Below are 18407 nucleotides of genomic sequence, written 5' to 3'. Positions count from 1 at the left end.
ACTTTCTTTACTTTCTTTATTTCTATCTTTCCTTAAAGCTTAAAAAAATGAAGGGGTACAATAAATGTAATAAGATATATGTGGCTTGTACTACTGTCATTTACTGTACTTCTAATAAATACAAATATAAAATAAAAAATAAAATGTATAATAATTTATCAGAACGTTTTATCACTATCTTCTTTCTTATTCCACAGGTGAAGGAAAGTTTGATCATTCCATTTGAATACCATCATTAGCTGCGGATTTGGAGATATTTGAAGAGTCGATACTAATTTTGCTGTGAAAGATTGTGAAGACTTGTGCAACTTTGCACATGACTTGTTGTGCATTGAAGACACAATGACCTCCATAAAATGCGTTCTTGTTGGCGATGTAAAGGTGGGAAAAACAGCATTGCTGGTGAGGTTTACCTCAGAGACTTATCCAGACATGTACAAGCCCACGGTTTATGATAACACTGGAGTAGATGTGTTTATGGATGGTACTCAGATCAGCCTGGGACTCTGGGACACCTCAGGAAATGATTCGTTTCAAGGAATTCGCCCTCTTTCTTACCAGCAGGCTGACGTGGTGTTAATTTGCTATTCTGTGGCAAACCCTATGTCATACTTGAACGTTCGGACTAAATGGTTGCCGGAAGTCAGAAAATTTTTGCCCAAGATTCCGATTTTGGTGGTTGCCACGCAAATAGATCAACGAGACATGGGTAATTTTCGCACCATCCCAGCTGTTGATGGGAAGAGACTGGCAAAAGAGATTAGAGCACAACATTACCTGGAGTGTTCTGCAATTACGAATCGAGGGGTGCAAGAAGTGTTTGAATGCGGAGTGAGGACTGCTGTTAGATACCTAAAAAAACAAAGCAGGAAGAAGTTCATCGACCTCAATAACTGTGTGATAGCTTGATGTCTACTGTTTGACTGGTTCAATAATTTAAATCATTTCACTGTTCAATCTTCCAACAATTGCTAAAGAAGGTATCATCTAAATACATTTAAGATGACTACGTTGGTCATGGCATCTGGACTTGTATACCTCGTGCTGTTGGATCCTTATCAGTGTGCCTCTGGTTCATTTCTATTGGAGTAACGGAGTCCACTAGCAACGCTAACAAAAACATATCTGAGAGGAACTAAATTCAGGTTTGACTGACAATTTTGTGTTTAACCACTATGGAAAGACGGCTGCCAATCTTGTTTTGTGCTATAAACTGCACTGAGATGTAAATGCACACCGCATCATCCATTAAGGTTGAAAGGAAGCACTGATAAGTTGCATGCCAGCAGTCAAATTTCTGGACCATTGATCCAAGGGTTTGATCTCAAATTTCACCACGCCACGTGGGGAATTTAAAGTCAAGTTACAAAGTAAAACTCTGGAAATAGTGAATGATGGTGACAGTAAAACTACTGTATTGTCATTAAAAACTCATCTGGTTCACTAATGCCTATCAGGGATGGGAATCTGCCATCCAGATCCATCAACGTGGTGGCTTTGGTTCAAGGACGATAAGGGATGGACAATACATGTCAGAACTGTCAGTAATATTCGCAACATGTGAAGTTACCTACAAAAATAATTTACATAAAACTATACTCTGTATTAACTATACTTGTTAACAGCTCATTTTTATTGACTGTAATATTTAATATGTAAGTTTATAATTATTTTCATCTAATGTCGCTGATCTTTAAAAAAAACATACACTTACTGGTTTAACATACATTTCTGTAATATTCTATCAGTTTACAGAACAAGCATGAATAAACTAATTGATTTTAGCAAACGGATTGTTCCACTGTTTTCATATTAGAAAGTTGGATTTTGTGACATGATACTGAGCAATGCAAACTAAGAAGGATAAAATTTGAATTCCACAGTTGTATTGAGTGAGTTGATTTCCTTTAGGAGCTGTTCCATTAGATCTGGTAAAATTAGACTGGTATTGGCTCTGGATCAGTTAAATGTTTCAGAAAGAACTACAGATGCTGGAAAAATCGAAGGTAGACAAAAATGCTGGAGAAACTCAGCGGGTGAGGCAGCATCTATGGAGCGAAGGAATAGGTGACTTTTTGGGTCAAGACCCTATTCAGTGAGATAGATGAGCCTGTACATAATTACTAACTTTTTGTAATGCACTTTCCTTATACAAAAGAATCCAGAAATAACAAAGCTGTTAATCCACAAGGGCAGAATAAAGAAATTTAAGTTTCATAGCTGGCACTACCATTCTAAAGGACACAAAGTGCTGGATAACTCAGCAGGTCAGGCAATATCCCTGAACAACATGGATACGTGACATTTCAGGTCGAGACCTTTCTTCAAACTCTTAAGTTACTCCAGCTCTTTGTGTCCTTTTACGTATTAACCAGCATCTGCAGTTCTTTGCTTCTACATTACCCCATTCTAAAGTTATAGTATTGCAACAAAATATTTTTTGCCTTAATGCAATCCCAAAGTCAAAATAGAAATTTGGAATTAAATCCACAACTTCTGTCTAATTGAAACCGTCAGTTGAAGTGCCTGACACTTCCCTCCAGATAAACAGGTTGTGTTCCATTCGCTTCCTCTAATGCACACTGCTGTGTCATCATGCTGTGGTTATTTCCCAATTTCCTTTACTTACACCATCACGGCCTTGTATCATTTGACAGCTTGAACTTTGAAAATGAAATTAGAAGTGTCGGGTTGAAGGGGAGAGTTAGATCAGCCATGAATGAATGGCGGAGTAGACTTGATGTATCCTCCTCAGACTTTATCTTCCCAACTACAATTGTATCAGCTACAAATTTAGCTAGAATGCCATGGCTTTGTTCTGTCCTTCGGGGTTTCAAGCCAAAAATGCCCCCCTGGTCATTGTTTCCTGCTAGTTAGCCAATCCTATTTCCATGCTTATACACACACACACTCATTCACGCCCACAAACACCTCCAACAACATGAGTTCTTGTCTTTAAAGGTGACCTTTTCTGTGGCAATTTATGGAATTCCCTCAGAAGAAATAGGAGTTATTGGTTCCTGTTTCTCCACTCTGGCAAAGAACTCTAATGCATTTCTCAGCAAGTCATAGTCATAGAGCTATGCTGCATGCTGAATTATTACCATTTGCTGCATTTGCCCCTCTAAGCCCTTCCTATCCACATGCCTACTTAAATGCCAATTAAACGATGTGATTGTATTTAGAAACATAGAAAATAGGTGCAGGAGGAGGCCATTCGGCCCGTCGAGCCAGCACCGCCATTCATTGTGATCATGGCCCAGTCAATAACCCGTGCCTGCCTTCTCCCCATATCTCTTGATTCCACTAGCCCCTAGAGCTCTATCTAACTCTCTTTGTGTTGAGGGCTCTCGATTTGTCTTTGCAGCAGATTACCCTCCAAGCAGCAAAGTTGCCTCTGAAATCTCTGTTTCTCTCCCCTTTCACTGTAACATGATTTCTCTTTCATGATACCATCTGCTTGATTAGGTTTTACTTTACAAATTAGGTTGACTTTACAAATGTCCCGCTATTATCTCCTTAATAATTGATTCAATTGGATTTTTGTCCCCCCCAGTAACAATGTTAGGCTAAGTGGCCTATAGTTAACTTTTTTTTGTTTACTCCCTTTTTGAAAAAGGGTATTTACAGTTTTTCAATCTTGATATGGTTTTCAGAATGCAAAGATTTTTGGAAGATCACAGCATTGCTATCACAAGTCTCTTTGTTGAATATCATCATACTTGGTCTGATACTAATCCACTCAGAAGGTCATAAGGAATAGGAGAATTAGGCCATTCGGCTCATCAAGTCTACTCCGCCATTTATTCATGGCTGATCTATCTCTCCCTCCAAACCCCATTCTCCTGCCTTCTCCCCATAACCTCTGACACCTGTACTAATCACTCATGATGGTGATAGCATTGAAATTCCTCTTTCATATTTATTAGTATTGGTGGGATGTTCACAGTATCTTCTATCATAAAGACTGATGCACATTTCAGTTTAATTCCTATAGTATCTTCATGTCCCCCATGGTTATTTCCCCAGGCTCCTTTAAGAAGGAGTTTTGATCTACTGCATCCCTTTCAGGTACTTGAAGCTCTGATTGTTAGTTTTAATAGTTTACCTTTCATTGAGAGGGGATCTTATAGAAACTTACAAAATTCTTAAGGGGTTGGACAGGCTAGATGCAGGAAGATTGTTCCCGATGTTGGGGAAGTCCAGGACAAGGGGTCACAACTTAAGGATAAGGGGGAAATCCTTTAAAACCGAGATGAGGAGAACTTTTTTCACACAGAGAGTGGTGAATCTCTGGAACTCTCTGCCACAGAGGGTAGTTGAGGCCAGTTCATTGGCTATATTTAAGAGGGAGTTAGATGTGGCCAAGGGGATCAGAGGGTATGGAGAGAAGGCAGGTACGGGATACTGAGTTGGATGATCAGCCATGATCATATTGAATGGCGGTGCAGGCTTGAAAGGCCGAATGGCCTACTCCTGCACCTAATTTCTATGTTTCTATGTTTCTATAATATACTTGCTCTATCTTGATTTTATTTTTGTCTTCCTTAGCCCTATCTTCAGATCTACCACCAACTTCTGCCAGTTCATGTGTACATCAACAATGCTCACTTTGGTCCGATCCTCTCACTTATCCCACCTTTCTTAGAATCATTCATCCACATTGAGATCTGATTGCGTCAGGAAGTATGAAATACTTTCTTTAATATTTACCATTACCATCAAGTCTTACTGCTTGATCTTTTGACCCTGTCCACTTTGCTATCTGTCTCCTCATTCCCCTGTAATTTCTCTTATTTAACAGTTGCGTTAGATCCAAGCTTACACTCTCAAGCCGAATGGTGAATCATATGGTGCTGTGACCACTATTTCCTGGAGGATTATGTATTCACCATGACGTTAGCATCAAGGAGGCAACATACATTTTGTGGCATGGAAATGATTGTATTCCCCTTGCGATTGTATCCCCTGCACTGCATTGCAGATTCACCAGGGTGGAGCATTTCTGTATGAGATTAGACAGGCTTAGTTTGTTTTCCTTGGAGTGGAGGAGGCTATGAGGGAACCTGATAAAAGTATACAAAAATTGGGAGGGGCTTAGATATAGTAATAATAATAATAATAATAATAATAAACTTTATTACGGACTCGAGGTCCAGACAAGGGGCAATATTACATAAAAATGCATTGCATATCAAATATCATAAAATACATATAAAATCTTAGTATATCACTTATAAAAGCATCATAAATTATATATTTAAAAAACCCCAAAAAATCCCAACAATACATGAATTAAAAATCCAGATTAAAAGAATGATCAATGTCCTACAACGAGACAATGATACCAGTGTCTCCACAGCTGGGATTCGTAGCGTGTAGTGCTAACCCTTATGTTTGACAAGGCAACAATAATTACATTTTTAGAGTCATTTATCCTGCAAATGAATTTATACATATGATTTCTTAGGATAGCTTCTAAAGTACTGACTCCTGCAGCTACAAACATGTTACTCGCACTACACCATCTAGGTTTCCTTAGCAGTGCTTACTCATTGCATCGTTATATGCCACCCTTAGTCTATGCAAACTGGTCTTTCCATAGTTCGACCACAGGTGCGCAGTGTAGAGTGGTGTGCAGTATGCTCTAAATAGCGACATCTCCACCACATCTGCACACGCACCAAAGTTACGCATGAGAATATTCGCCTGTACATACAGCATGCGTCGTTGCCTATAAATATCCTCATCATCAGAGTAGATTTATAGGAAACATTTTTTCCCATTCTGGACTGTCCAAATCTAGAGGAAACATGTCCTCTCAGAGGTAAGTGGTTTCGCGGGGAGCACGTGATTCACCAAGGCATAGAAGGTTGCAGATCAAGTGCTGGAAAATATAGTTAGTGTAGTATAGTTAAAGGCCTGGATGGCTCTGAACTTTTTAAAATTTAATGATAAAAAGACGGAAGTAATGGTTTTTGGTGGCACCACTGGGGCCCCCCCTGTAGATCTGGGCTCCCTGGCCCAGTATATTAAACCAAGCATCACAAACCTAGGGGTTAAAGTGGACCCTGAGCTAAAATTTGACAGTCAGATCAAGGCTGTTGTTAAATCAAGTTTTTTCCATTTGAGGCAGCTGGCCAAAATAAAGCTAATTCTGTCGAGGCAGCACTTTGAGACGGTAATCCACGCCTTTGTTACCACTCGGCTGGATTACTGCAATGCACTGTATGTGGGGGTTAGTGGGTCCTCCATCGCCCGTCTCCAGATGGTACAGAATGCAGCTGTACGTCTTTTAACTGGCACATGTAAATATGATCACATTTCGCACATTTTAGCCTCACTTCACTGGTTGCCTATTCGGTTTAGGATCCATTTTAAAATTCTTTTATTTGCTTTTAAATCCCTGAATGGTCTTGCCCCGCCCTACCTATCATGGTTTCTACACCCTTATACACCCGCCCGCTCTCTCAGGTCAGTTAAACAGCTGCTCCTGAGTGGGCCTAAAACTAAGCAGAAGCTCAGAGGGGACCGTGCCTTTGCTGTGTCGGCACCCAAATTATGGAACAATCTGCCTCTCCACATAAAACAGGCCTCTTCACTGTCTGTTTTTAAGTCACTTCTAAAAACCCATCTCTTCTCCGTGGCCTTTGATACACAGTAAGATGTCGACTTTATTTACTTGATTTAATTTCTTTTTTGATTGCTTTATTGCGTGGTTATTATTTTTACTCATGTTTTATGTCTTTTAATTTATTGTTGTATTTTTGCGCTTTATGTGAGCTGTTATGTTATGTTCTGTTATGTTGTCTGTTTATGATGTCTTGTTTATTCCACTGTACAGCACTTTGTTCAACATTGGTTGGCTTAAAGTGCTTAACAAATAAAGTTGGATTGGATTGGATAGATAGGAATTTGTTGTTTGGCATGGACATGGTGCCCTGTTTTTGGGCTGTATGATTCTATGATGATAGCTCTCCCGCCCTTTCCCCCCATAGAACATGGAATAGTACAGCACAGGAACAGACCCTTCAGCTCACAATGACCATGCTGAACACGTTGCCAAGTTAAATCAACCTCCTATGCCTCCATATGACCTGCATCCCTCTATTTCCTGCCTATCCATTCACTCCATATCCATCCACTCCATATCCATCCCGTCCCATATTGCTGGACTCGGCTTTTGCTGCATTTCCCAAGAACTAAACCATCTAGATAGGCACCAGAGTCGCCAATGCAAACCGAGTACTGGGCTTAATATTGTCAGGTACCTGATGGTCAACATCCAAACCTTTCCTATCCATGCACCTGTTCAAATGTCTTTCAAGCATTGTACTTGTACCCACCTCCATCACTTCTTCTGTGGACGGTAAGGCTAAGGTGAAAGCATGTAGTTGTGAAATTGGAAGAGGCCAAGTTGGACTTCGAAGATAAATGGGTCAGGAGTGAAAAGGGACACATCAGGCAGGTCGGACTGGAAGCAACTGACAATAGACAATAGACAATAGGTGCAGGAGTAGGCCTTTGAGCCAGTACCGCCATTCAATGTGATCATGGCTGATCATCCTCAATCAGTACCCTGTTCCTGCCTTGTCCCCATATCCCCTGACTCTGCTATCTTTCAGAGCCTTATCTAGCTCTTTCTTGAAAGCATCCAGAGAACCGGCCTTCACTGCCCTCTGAGGCAGAGAATTCCACAGACTCACAACTCCCTGTGAGAAAAAAAGTGTTTCCTCGTCTCCGTTCTAAATGGCTTACCTTATTCTTAAACCAACAGTAACTGAGGCGGACAAGAGAAGAGTGAAGTAGTTGTTTATCAATGTTGCCAAAGGTTCCAGAGAAGGTCAAGGAGGAAGAAGGAAAGGCGGTGTTGGTGATGGTGGAGTTTAATGGATATAACTGAACGGAATGTCTAATTATTACTGTCAAAGAAACCCTTGTGTAGTTGCACCACACATCTCCTTTAAACATTTTCCCCATGGATAGGTGATGTTTCGGGTCGGGACCTTTCTTCAAACTTCTTTACAATACACAAAAACAAATCTGAAGTGCTGAAGGAACTTGGCACCAGGCGGCACCTTTGGAGGGAATAGACAGACGATGTTCGGGTCAGGACCTTTAGACTAATGAAAAATACAATTTAAACCACCTCTACCTCAATCTCCAGCAGTGAAAATCAGATTACAATTGCATGCTGTTTCTAGAACAGGTTGAGGTGGAGGCAGATTAAATTGTGTGTTCCATCAGTTTGAAGAAGGGTCACAACCGGAAATGTTGACTACGTTTATCCTCCGAAGATGCTGCCTGACACACGTTAGATTACTCCAGCACTTTGTGCTTTGTTACAAAGTGGGATTAGTGTATAATCCTATTCCTTCTGAATCAATAGGGTTTGGATGTTAGTTATATTACAGTATTGAACACGGATTAGCACAAATTCACTCCCATGATCTAGCATGAGATAAACACAGGTCAGTGAGGAACTACAAATTATCTGATGTGCCATCTTTTGAATGAGGCTTTAAACCAGTGGTTCCCAACGTGGGGCGTACGCCCCACAGGGGGGCAATTTGATTTTTAAGGGGCAATTGAGGAGGTCTGGGTCCAAATTTTCAATTTTTATTTTTTTGGATTTTCCATCAGGTAAACATATGTAGTTTATGTTTCAGATGTTATTTTGAGTAAATATTTTTTTTGGGGTAAAAAAGGTCTTTATTGTGTTGTTATTACATAATCACCGCGCCATCGCTCTTCATGCACGTCGCACGAAGTGCGCGAGGTCATGGGAGAACCTTATTTATTGAATTGGATTTAGAAATGCGATTCAAAGAGCTTTTGCTAAGTTACCTTTATAATATCTATTTCCTCCGTTTTCTCTCAAGGGAAAGCAATGGGGAAGCATCAGGATTTTAGAGGTGATTAGGTGGGGCATGGCCAAAAAAAGGTTGGGAACCACTGCTTTAAACTGAGACTGGATAGTTACTTGGGAGGATGCACTGGACTAACCAATGTCACTAACCATAAAAGAACGTAAAATACTGATTTCCCCAACCAAAACCACCTTTTGCTTTATGGTGTAACCATGTTAAATCAAACTAGTTACACCAAAACTGGAATATTCTGGGCAGAATAGCAGTGGAAGGGTATCAAGGGTTTGGACACAGGGCGAAGATAGTTTACCAGAAGCACATGAAGAAATGTAGATTTTGGACCATAGGTAAGACATGATAGAATGCTATTGGTGTATTTGTAAAAGGAAGGACAAGGCACGATGAATTGGGGGCTCCGATTTTGATATAATAAGTGCAATGTGCTTCCCTTGTATTTATAGTGTAAGAGAAGCAGTATAATAAATATTGGTTAGTAACAAGCAAAAATTGATTTAAAGCTAATTCATTGGGAAATTCTGCAGATGTGATAAGAAGGAATAGTTTTGCAGGTTCTGTCAGTTTACAAGTTTTCAAAGGTTCAACTAAGTTATATACATAGATTGTATCATCAACCCATAGATAATAAGCTATTAGTTTACACATGGTTCAGTTACACCTATGGATTTTGTCAATTATATATTTGTTTATAAAGAAATGACAGACGACTCAATAAAGGTCATTTATAAGGAAACTATTAATGGGCATGAGTGGGTTACTGGGACGACATCATCGGACATAGTGTAGCTTTAATGAACAATCATGATCAGACTTCTAGACAATTACAATACACACCTGGTTTAAGAGGTTGGAGATGATTTTTGAGGAACTTATTTGTTAAAATTATTATTCTGTATTAGGATGTGGTTATCAGTGACAATGCCAGAATTTATTGGACATCCCTTAGTTGCTCTTGAGACATTGTGAGTTGCCATCTTGTATGCAATTTAATCCTCATGGTGATGGTACTTCCTCAGTTTTGGTATTTGAGGAGTTTCTTGATTTAGTAGCTCCACTGTTTGAAAGGGTATTCAGTTATGATATGCGAGGAACTATAAAAAGGTTTATGAAATAATCCTGCAAGGATTTGTAGTTCAATGACTGGCCATACAAATTGGCAGAGATAGCTTGGAAACAAATGCATAAAATGCTTTCAAGATGGTGTTACTGAAAAATTGGGCAATTAACCAAACTACATACTATTTTATCTACAGTATTGTTTTGTGAAATATGCTATTTAGTAATCTTATAAGTGATCTTCTGGAGAAGTCTTGACCTAATACGCCATCCATCCGTGTCCTCCAGGCATGTGGCCACCCTGGTTACTCCAGCACTTTGTGTCCTTCTTTGTAAACCAGCACCTGCAGTTCCTTGTTTCTACATTCTGGAGCAGACGGTCATATGACAATTGGGGCATTAGGTCAAAGAGTATGAATGACCTTCCTCAGCCGCCCCTTGAGTTCAAGACGTTCATTCTGCTTTCATGGGCTCTGAGGCCAGTGGAGTTTCTTCCCCTCTGTTATTAGGCTTCTGAAAGGTCCTTTCATAAGCTAGGGTACTGTCTGATTCACCTCTACCCTATTGAGGACATTGAACTTTGTCTATGGAGCTGATACGCCACAATGCTGGGTAGCATGGTGGTGCAGCGGTAGAGCTATTGCTTTTCAGTGCCAGAGAGCTGGGTTCGATCCTGACTAAGGGTGCTGTCTGTACGGAGTTTGTACGTTCTCCCCATCGCCTGCGTAGGTTTTGTCTGAGACCTTCGGTTTCCTCCCACACTCCAAATACGTACCGGTTTGTTGGTTAATTGGCTTGGTATAAAAAAAGTGTGTAGGCTAGTGTTAATGTGCAGGGATCGCTGGTCGGTGCAGACTCGGTGAGCTGAAGGGCCTGTTTCGGCGCTGTATCTCTAAACTAAACTAAATTAACTAAGTTAGTAAGGTGTGACCTTACTGAGTGCAAAGCCATAGTGACTGTCCCTAATTAGCCCATTCTCATTGCAGTCCACATACTTGGAAATTCATCTCAGATTGTAACTGAAGTAAACTTGAATCTGCATTCTGCATATTCCCCTTTGCTCTATCGACTGGAGCTGAGTTTGTCTTAATTTTATTAACGTATGGTATATTTGGTATGGTGCAGAGTTTGTACGTTCTCCCCGTGACCTGCGTGGGTTTTCCTCTGGTTTCCTCCCACACTCTAAAGACGTATAGGTTTGTAGGTTAATTGGCTTGGTAACATTGCAAATTGTCCCTAGTGTGTGTAGGATAGTGTAAGTGTACGGGGAAGGCTGGTCAGCGCAGACTCTGTGGGCCAAACAACCTGTTTCCATATTGTATCTCTAAACTAAACAAAAGCAAATTTCTGATCTGTTTGGATTGCATGCAAAACACTGTATCACTGTACCTCGATACACATGAAAAGAATAAACCTAAACCTAAAACTATTTGGGAACAGAAGACTGTTCCATAGAGGTGCAGGTGGTGACTGAATTGACGGATGGGATGGGTGGTTTGTACGGTGGTACACTGTTTCTGCTGCTTGAACGGAACTTTCTGTGTGCTGCCAATGCATGGCCTTAAGGTTCACCCTGCTGCCAGTGCTACACCTTGAGGTTCACTGTGCTGCCAATGCATGGCCTCAAGATTCACCCTGCTGCCAGTGCTACACCTTGAGGTTCACTGTGCTGCCAATGCATGGCCTTAAGATTCACACTGCTGCCAGTGCTGCACCTCCAGGTTCACTGTGCTGCCAATGCATGGCCTCAAGATTCACACTGCTGCCAGTGCTGTACCTTGAGGTTCACTGTGCTGACAGTGCTTGGCCTCAAGGTTCTCAATGCTGCTTCTTCACTATGAACAGGCTAGTTTAGTTTAGAGATACAGTGTGGAAACAGGTCTTCGGCCCACCGAGTCCGCCCCAAACAACGATCATCTGAGCACTAGTTCTATCATACACACTAGGGTCAATTTACAGAAGCCAGTTTAATGTACAAATCTGTGGTAGGGATCCAGAGCACCTGGAGAAGACCCATGCAGTCACAGGGAGAATGTACAAATTCCATACAGACAGCACCCATAGTTAGAATTAAACTCAGATCTCCGGCGCTGTGAGGCAGCAGCTCTACCGCTGTGCCACCGTGTTGAAAAAGCTACTTATCTTAACTACTAAACCAGGTTCGCTTCTTAATAAACAGACACCACACAAACTGTTTGGTAGACGAGTTCAAAACTTTACTTAACATCGGCCGATGGAAGGGAGGGAGAACTCCAGTCAAGTGACCAACACAGACACTTGACTGTGCTCAGCCACCTTCTTTGAACAACAGAATTACATTGCTTTAAATAGGGTTTTTGTCCCCTTATCACATTCCACAGACATTAGTCATGGTCAGAAGTACTGGAAAAGGTTTCCACAGAATGCATCACATCAAACCTTTTTTTTACATGGTACAAGATATACTAAAAACATTGTATATCTTCTTTGTCACTTGGTCCCTCATAAACATAGGCCATCTGTTTACAAAGATGTGACTGGCTATTCCTCTTCTTCCTTTATTGCCTCCTCCCCATAAACATTGGTCATTTGATCTCTACTTCAAAGATATCTCTAGCTCCTTCACTTGGGAGACAATGTTATCTCACACACCCCGCAACCTGAGGAAAGCCTAATTTGACACTAAATATAAGCTGTAAGCTAGCCCAGAAACCAATTTAATATCTTCTTATATTTTTAACTAAAACTCGGCTTCATCAGTGTCACCCTGTCATGGGCCAGAGGTTTCCAGGATTTAGTGGTGATGTTACACTTCTTCAACCAGCCAAGACTGGGTAAATCGAGTGCCAGAGGACATAGGTTCAAGGTGAAGGGGAAAAGAATTAATGGGGATCTGAGGAGTAACTTTTTCGCACAAAGGGTGGTGGATGTATGGAACAAGCTGCCAGAGGATGTAGTTGAGGCTGGGACTATCCCAACATTTAAGAAGCAGTTAGACAGGTACATGGATAGGACAGGAAATGGACCAAATGCTGGCAGGTGGGACTAGTGTAGCCGGGACATGTTGGCTGGTGTGGCCTGTTTCCACACTGTGACTATGACTAAATAAAAACTCCAAAGGACGTGACTCATCTATAGTTAAATGGGGAATTATTAGTTAAAAAAAAAAGGCAAATACTGTTGCCAAGAAAGATATTAAGATGCAACACAGAGAGATTAAGTTAAAGCAGGGGTCTCCCGGCCCGTTATGAGATTTTATCCGGCCCGCAGCAAGCTCTTAACATGTTCCATGTGGCAGGCTATTTAGCGGGTTCTGTGGTAGCGCGGGAACTTACACGTCAGTTTGCCATAGGCTATCAAGTTGAGGGTTTGTGTGCAGCTGCTGACAGGTTACCGTTAGTTGTATGTGACTGATACCCAGGGGTGCAGTGCTGCTGGAGCTCACTGGAGCCCTGCCCGGCACCTCTGTAAAACAAAAGCCAAAATATACAGCAGGGAATTTTAACTGGCGGGTGTGTGGTCGGGGAAGACCCATCACTACTGAGGTTCCCTATAGGAGACGTGGGGGTGGGGGTGGGGTTGAAGAGCACTAGGACCCAGCAGAGCCAGACCACGTGCTGTTTGCATGTGGAGGTTGTGGGCCTAATGCTGAGGCTGGAACTCTGGTGAGGTGAAGGCTCTGGCCCGCTGGTGGAGAGGCGAGGGTCGACGGAGTCGCTGGTGGAGGCCCGTGGGGGGCTGCAGTAGAGATACAGGTTAGCGGTAGCAGCATCGATGGCCCCGGGGAGACAGTGGAGATCAGCGACAGCGGTGGTGGTGGCCCCAGTTAGTGGGTGAGTGTGTGGGTGTGTGAATGTGTGAGTGAGTGTGTGTGTGGGTGGTGTGTGTACGTGTGTCTGAGTGAGTGAGTGTGTGGGCGTGTGAATGTGTGAGTGAGTGTGTGTGTGTGTGGGTGTGTGTGTGTGTGGTGTGTGTGTGTGGGTGGGTGTGTGTGAGTGGGTGGGTGTGTGAGTGGGTGGGTGTGTAGGTGTGTGTGTGTGAGTGTGTGTGTGTGAATGTGTGAGTGTGTGTGTGTGGGTGTGTGTGTGTGTGTGTGTGTGTGTGTGTGTGTGTGTGTGTGTGGGTGGGTGTGAGTGTGTGGGTGTGTGTGTGTCTGTGTGTGTGTGTGTGAATGTGTGTGTGTGTGTGTGTGTGTGTGTGTGTGTGTGTGTGTGTGTGTGTGTGTGTGTGTGTGTGTGTGTGTGTGTGTGTGTGTGTGTGTGTGTGTGTGTGTGTGTGTGTGTGTGTGTGTGTGTGTGTGAATGTGTGGGTGTGTGTGTGTGTGTGTGTGATGTGTGTGTGTGTGAGTGTGTGTGTGAGTGTGTGTGTGTGAAGGTGTGTGAGTGTGTGTGTGTGAGTGAGTGTGTGTGGGTGGGTATGTGAGTGGGTGGGTGTGTAGGTGTGTGTGAATGTGTGAGTGTGTGTGTACGAAATGTGCCTGATATATAATGTGGCCCACATGCTGAAAAGTTTGGAGGCCCCATAAGGAGATAAAAAACAAAATGGAAAGAAATATAAAAACAAGACCATAAACCTTTCTGCAAATACATACGATGGAAGAGAATAGTCAAATTAATGTGGGGCTTTTTGAAGCTGAAGAAAGAGGAAGTAAAATGGGGAATGAGGAGGTACCTGAGATGTTAGCCTCATATTTTACTGTTGAAGACACAAAAACACATCACATATACAGACTACTAATAGAAAATAATTAATTTAGTATTATTAGTCATAGAAAGGAATCACTGAAGAATTAAAGGAATTGAAAACCAACGAACCTTTGGGTTCTCACACGTGTCTCCTCGGTACCCCGCATCTCCGCTCTTGCTCCCCCTCTGCCTAGTCGCAACAGGGACAGGGTCCCCCTAGTCCTTACCTTTCACCTCATCAGCCGTCGCATACAACACATCATCCTCCGCCATTTTCGCCACCTCCAACGGGATCCCACCACTAGCCACATTTTCCCATCTCCACCCCTTTCCATCTTCCACAGAGACCGTTCCCTCCGTAACTCCCTGGTTAACTCATCCCTTCCCACCCAAACTACCCCTTCCCCAGACACCTTCTCCTGCAACTGTAGGTGATGCAACACCTGGCCCTATACCTGCTTCCTCGACTCTGTCCAGGGACCCCGACAGTCCTTTCAGGTTAGGCAGAGATTCACTTGCACCTCCTCCAACCTCATCTACTGTATCCGTTGTTCAAGATGTGGAGCCTTATACATAGGTGAGACCAAACGTAGACTGGGCGATCGTTTCGCTGAACACCTTTGCTCAGTCTGCCTGGACCTACCTGGCACCTCAATAAAGGCCTCCGGCCGTTTTCCAAGTCCACAACTGTCTGTCGGGAAGCCTGTACAGGTAATAGGTTCAGGAGAGGTGCAAACACTACAGAGTTTGACTGCAATTTCGTATGTGTAGACATTGAGCATGTATTAAGTGTTTTTACACAGTTTTTGTTTTGTATATATTTGTATTACAAGTAAAGTTACCTTTGAAAATAAAAACATTTACCGAAGATTACAACTCTTTATTGAGGCCCGTGTCAATAAGAATAAGATTCTGCATTTCATGGCATGGAGTGTATGGGTGATCATAGGTCAGCACGGACTCGATGGGCCAAAGGGACAGTTTTTATGCTGTATCTCTAAACTAAACTAAATTGTGTTAATAGGGCCCATTAGATAGGAGACTGTTTTGTCTCCCTGGAAGGGTCATAGAGTGGGGTAATATGTGAACAGCTCAGGAAAAATAATGTTGCAATCACTATGATGGGGTTGTACTATAGGCCTCAAGCCAGTGGGAATGGGAGATAGAGGAAAAGATATCTAGGCAGATTATCAAGAGATGTGAAAGCAACAATGTTGTTGTGGGGATTTTAATTTCCCCAATAATGACTTCCTCAGTGCCAGAGGCTTAGATGGTGCAGAATTTGTGAGTGGCATCCAGGAGGGCTTCGTGAAACAGTATGTTGATTGTCATACATTTATAACAAGAAGGTTTCAAGGTCTTTTATTGTCGCAGGTACCAATTAAGGGACAGTGATTTGCGAACTACCATACAGCCATACGAAAAAAAAGCAACAAGACACACAACTACATAAAAGTTAACAAACATCCACCGCAGCGGATTCCTCACATTCCTCACTGTGATGGAAGGCAAAAAAGTCCAATCAACTTCCTCTTTATTCTCCCGCGGTCGGGGCAGTCGAACCATCCGTCGTGGCGATCGAAGTTCCGCAGCCGGCGGTCGAAGCTCCTGCGTTGGGGTGATCGAAGCTCCTGCGGCTTGGAGCTCCCAAAGTCAGTCTCTAATCAGAAAAACGGCGGGCTCCACGATGCTAAAGTCAACATGAGCTCCGAGGTCGATCCCTGGCAAAGGGATCGCGAGCTCCGCGATATTAAAGTTCGCAGGGACCCGCGGTTGTTGCTGTCAAAATTGGTCTCCAGCAAAGGCCACCAACTCCCTGCATGTTAGGCCGCAGTGCAAATGGAGATACAATATGGAAAAAAATGGCATCTCCGTCGAGGTAAGAGATTAAAAAAAGTTTTCCCCAAATCCCCCCAAACACACACATAAAACTAAAGCTAAAGAATGCTAAAAACATACATTTAACACATATTATTAAACCAACAAAGAAGGAAGAGACAGACAGACTGTTGGCGAGGCAGCCATTGCTGACGCCTGCCGGTGGTCAAAAGGGAGGGTAGGACCATTCTGGGGCAATGGTGAGAATTTAAGTCTGGAGTTGGAGGAAGTGGGCGAGATGCTGAATGAGTATTTTGCATCAGTATATACCAAGGAGAAGGATAGCAACGCCGGGGAGGGGGTAAGCTGATGTTGTCATTGAATTTAGACTCTTTTAAATCAAATTTTTAAAACTTTTTTATCTTTTAAAAAGTATATTGGAATAAATCTTTTTTTTTCATATGGAACATGGGAGGTGCTGGCACTGCCTCGATGTACTGTCCTTCCTGAATTGTTCTTCAACAGAGAAACTGACTAGGTCATTTCAATGGGCATCAGGGGTCAACTACATTGCTGTAGGAAGGAACTGCAGATGCTGGTTTAAACTGAAGATAAGACACAAAAAGCTGGAGTAAATCAGCAGGGACACAAAAAGCTGTAGTAGGAAGGGTCTCGACTCGAAATGTCACCTATTCCTTTTCCCCAGAGATGCTGTCTGACCCGTTAAGTTTTTGTGTCAACTACATTGCTGGTGTTCTGGACTCGCATATAAGCCACAACATGTAGGGATGGAAGATTTCCTCTCCTGGAGTATATTGAATGGCAACAGGAGAAAGCTTTGCACTAGGCTTGTCTAAAATATTTTTGCACAAACACAATTGTGTAATTTCTTTTTTTTGTTTTTCTTTTTTTTAATTAGAAGTACGGTAAGTTACAATAATACACAACACATATGTCTTAATACATTTTTTTTGCACCGCTTCATTTTTTGAGCTTTAAGAAAAAGATAGAAATAAAGAAGTAAGGAAAGTGCGCAAGAGACGTGCAGGTGCAAGAGAGTGTTGAGAAAAGAAAGCCCCTTAGAAAAGAAGTTAGCGAAGGAAGTAAAGAAAGAAAGTAGACCCTAGAAAAGAAGGAAAAGGAAAGAAGAAACAATCGCTCTATTATAACATTAAACTCCGCAGAGAGGGGACTACCAACCAGGTCTGTTTTTATTGTTGCCAGATCCTGATACCATCTATTTATTTATTTATTTATTTAATTACTTTTGCACCTCAACGTAGACCACGTCTTTTGAAATTGGTCTGCTTTGCCTGCTAAGAGGAATCTCATCTCTTCCAGATGTAGTGTTTCAAACATATTTGATATCCACATTTTTATTGTTGGTGTGGGCGCATTTTTCCAGAATTTAAGTATGCTTTTTTCCCCATTATTAGCCCATAATTAAGTAAATTCTTCTGAAACACGTTTAGTTCAGGGATACCTTCCGATATTCCAAAAATGATTGTGTAATTTCAATTATGTTTCTCAAAGCACACGTCAGCTCCCACGAGCAAAGGTTTGAGAATTATCTACAGTTTTTATCATGGATGTTAAAACAGCTGCAGCCACTGAATTTCAGCTCAACCTTTTGTTCCTTCAATGCAATGTTTTAACCTGTTGTGAAGTGGTGTAGTCCTCATCATGGTTCACTCACTTTGAGTACAGGTTTCAATCTTGCTCTGCTGTTCTGGGCAGGAAATTGGTTAAATTGTTGCTTCTCTTAGAAGTCCCGATTGTGCCAATGACTACGATGTAGCGCTTCTGCTGAGCAGCTTCGAGAAACCGCAAGAAAAATTTTGCTTAACAGTCAATTTAACTCGCCTCCTGTCAGCTATTGCAGTAAAAACTATGTTTATGTTGTGAGTATGCTTTAATGAAGAGGAAAAATATATCATGGTTTTCACTTGTTTCACCTGTTTAAAAAATATATTATTCCTAC

General features: G+C 42.0%; 1 protein-coding gene across 2 annotated transcripts in view; it reads left to right on the top strand.

Annotated features, from left to right (window-relative positions):
• rhoh (ras homolog family member H) overlaps positions 1–4032 on the top strand; it is a 28798-nt gene extending 24766 nt beyond the window's left edge. For both annotated transcript variants that reach the window (XM_055637343.1, XM_055637353.1), the window contains exon 2: positions 198–4032. In XM_055637343.1, the coding sequence (XP_055493318.1) occupies positions 343–909 (567 nt within the window). In that variant the 5' untranslated portion in view covers positions 198–342 and the 3' untranslated portion in view covers positions 910–4032. The remainder of the gene's footprint in view (positions 1–197) is intronic.
• Positions 4033–18407: the final 14375 nt, after the last annotated feature.

Source organism: Leucoraja erinacea, chromosome 1 (genome assembly GCF_028641065.1).
Source record: "Leucoraja erinacea ecotype New England chromosome 1, Leri_hhj_1, whole genome shotgun sequence".
Taxonomy (NCBI): domain Eukaryota; kingdom Metazoa; phylum Chordata; class Chondrichthyes; order Rajiformes; family Rajidae; genus Leucoraja; species Leucoraja erinaceus.
This window is presented reverse-complemented; position numbering and strand designations above follow the sequence as displayed.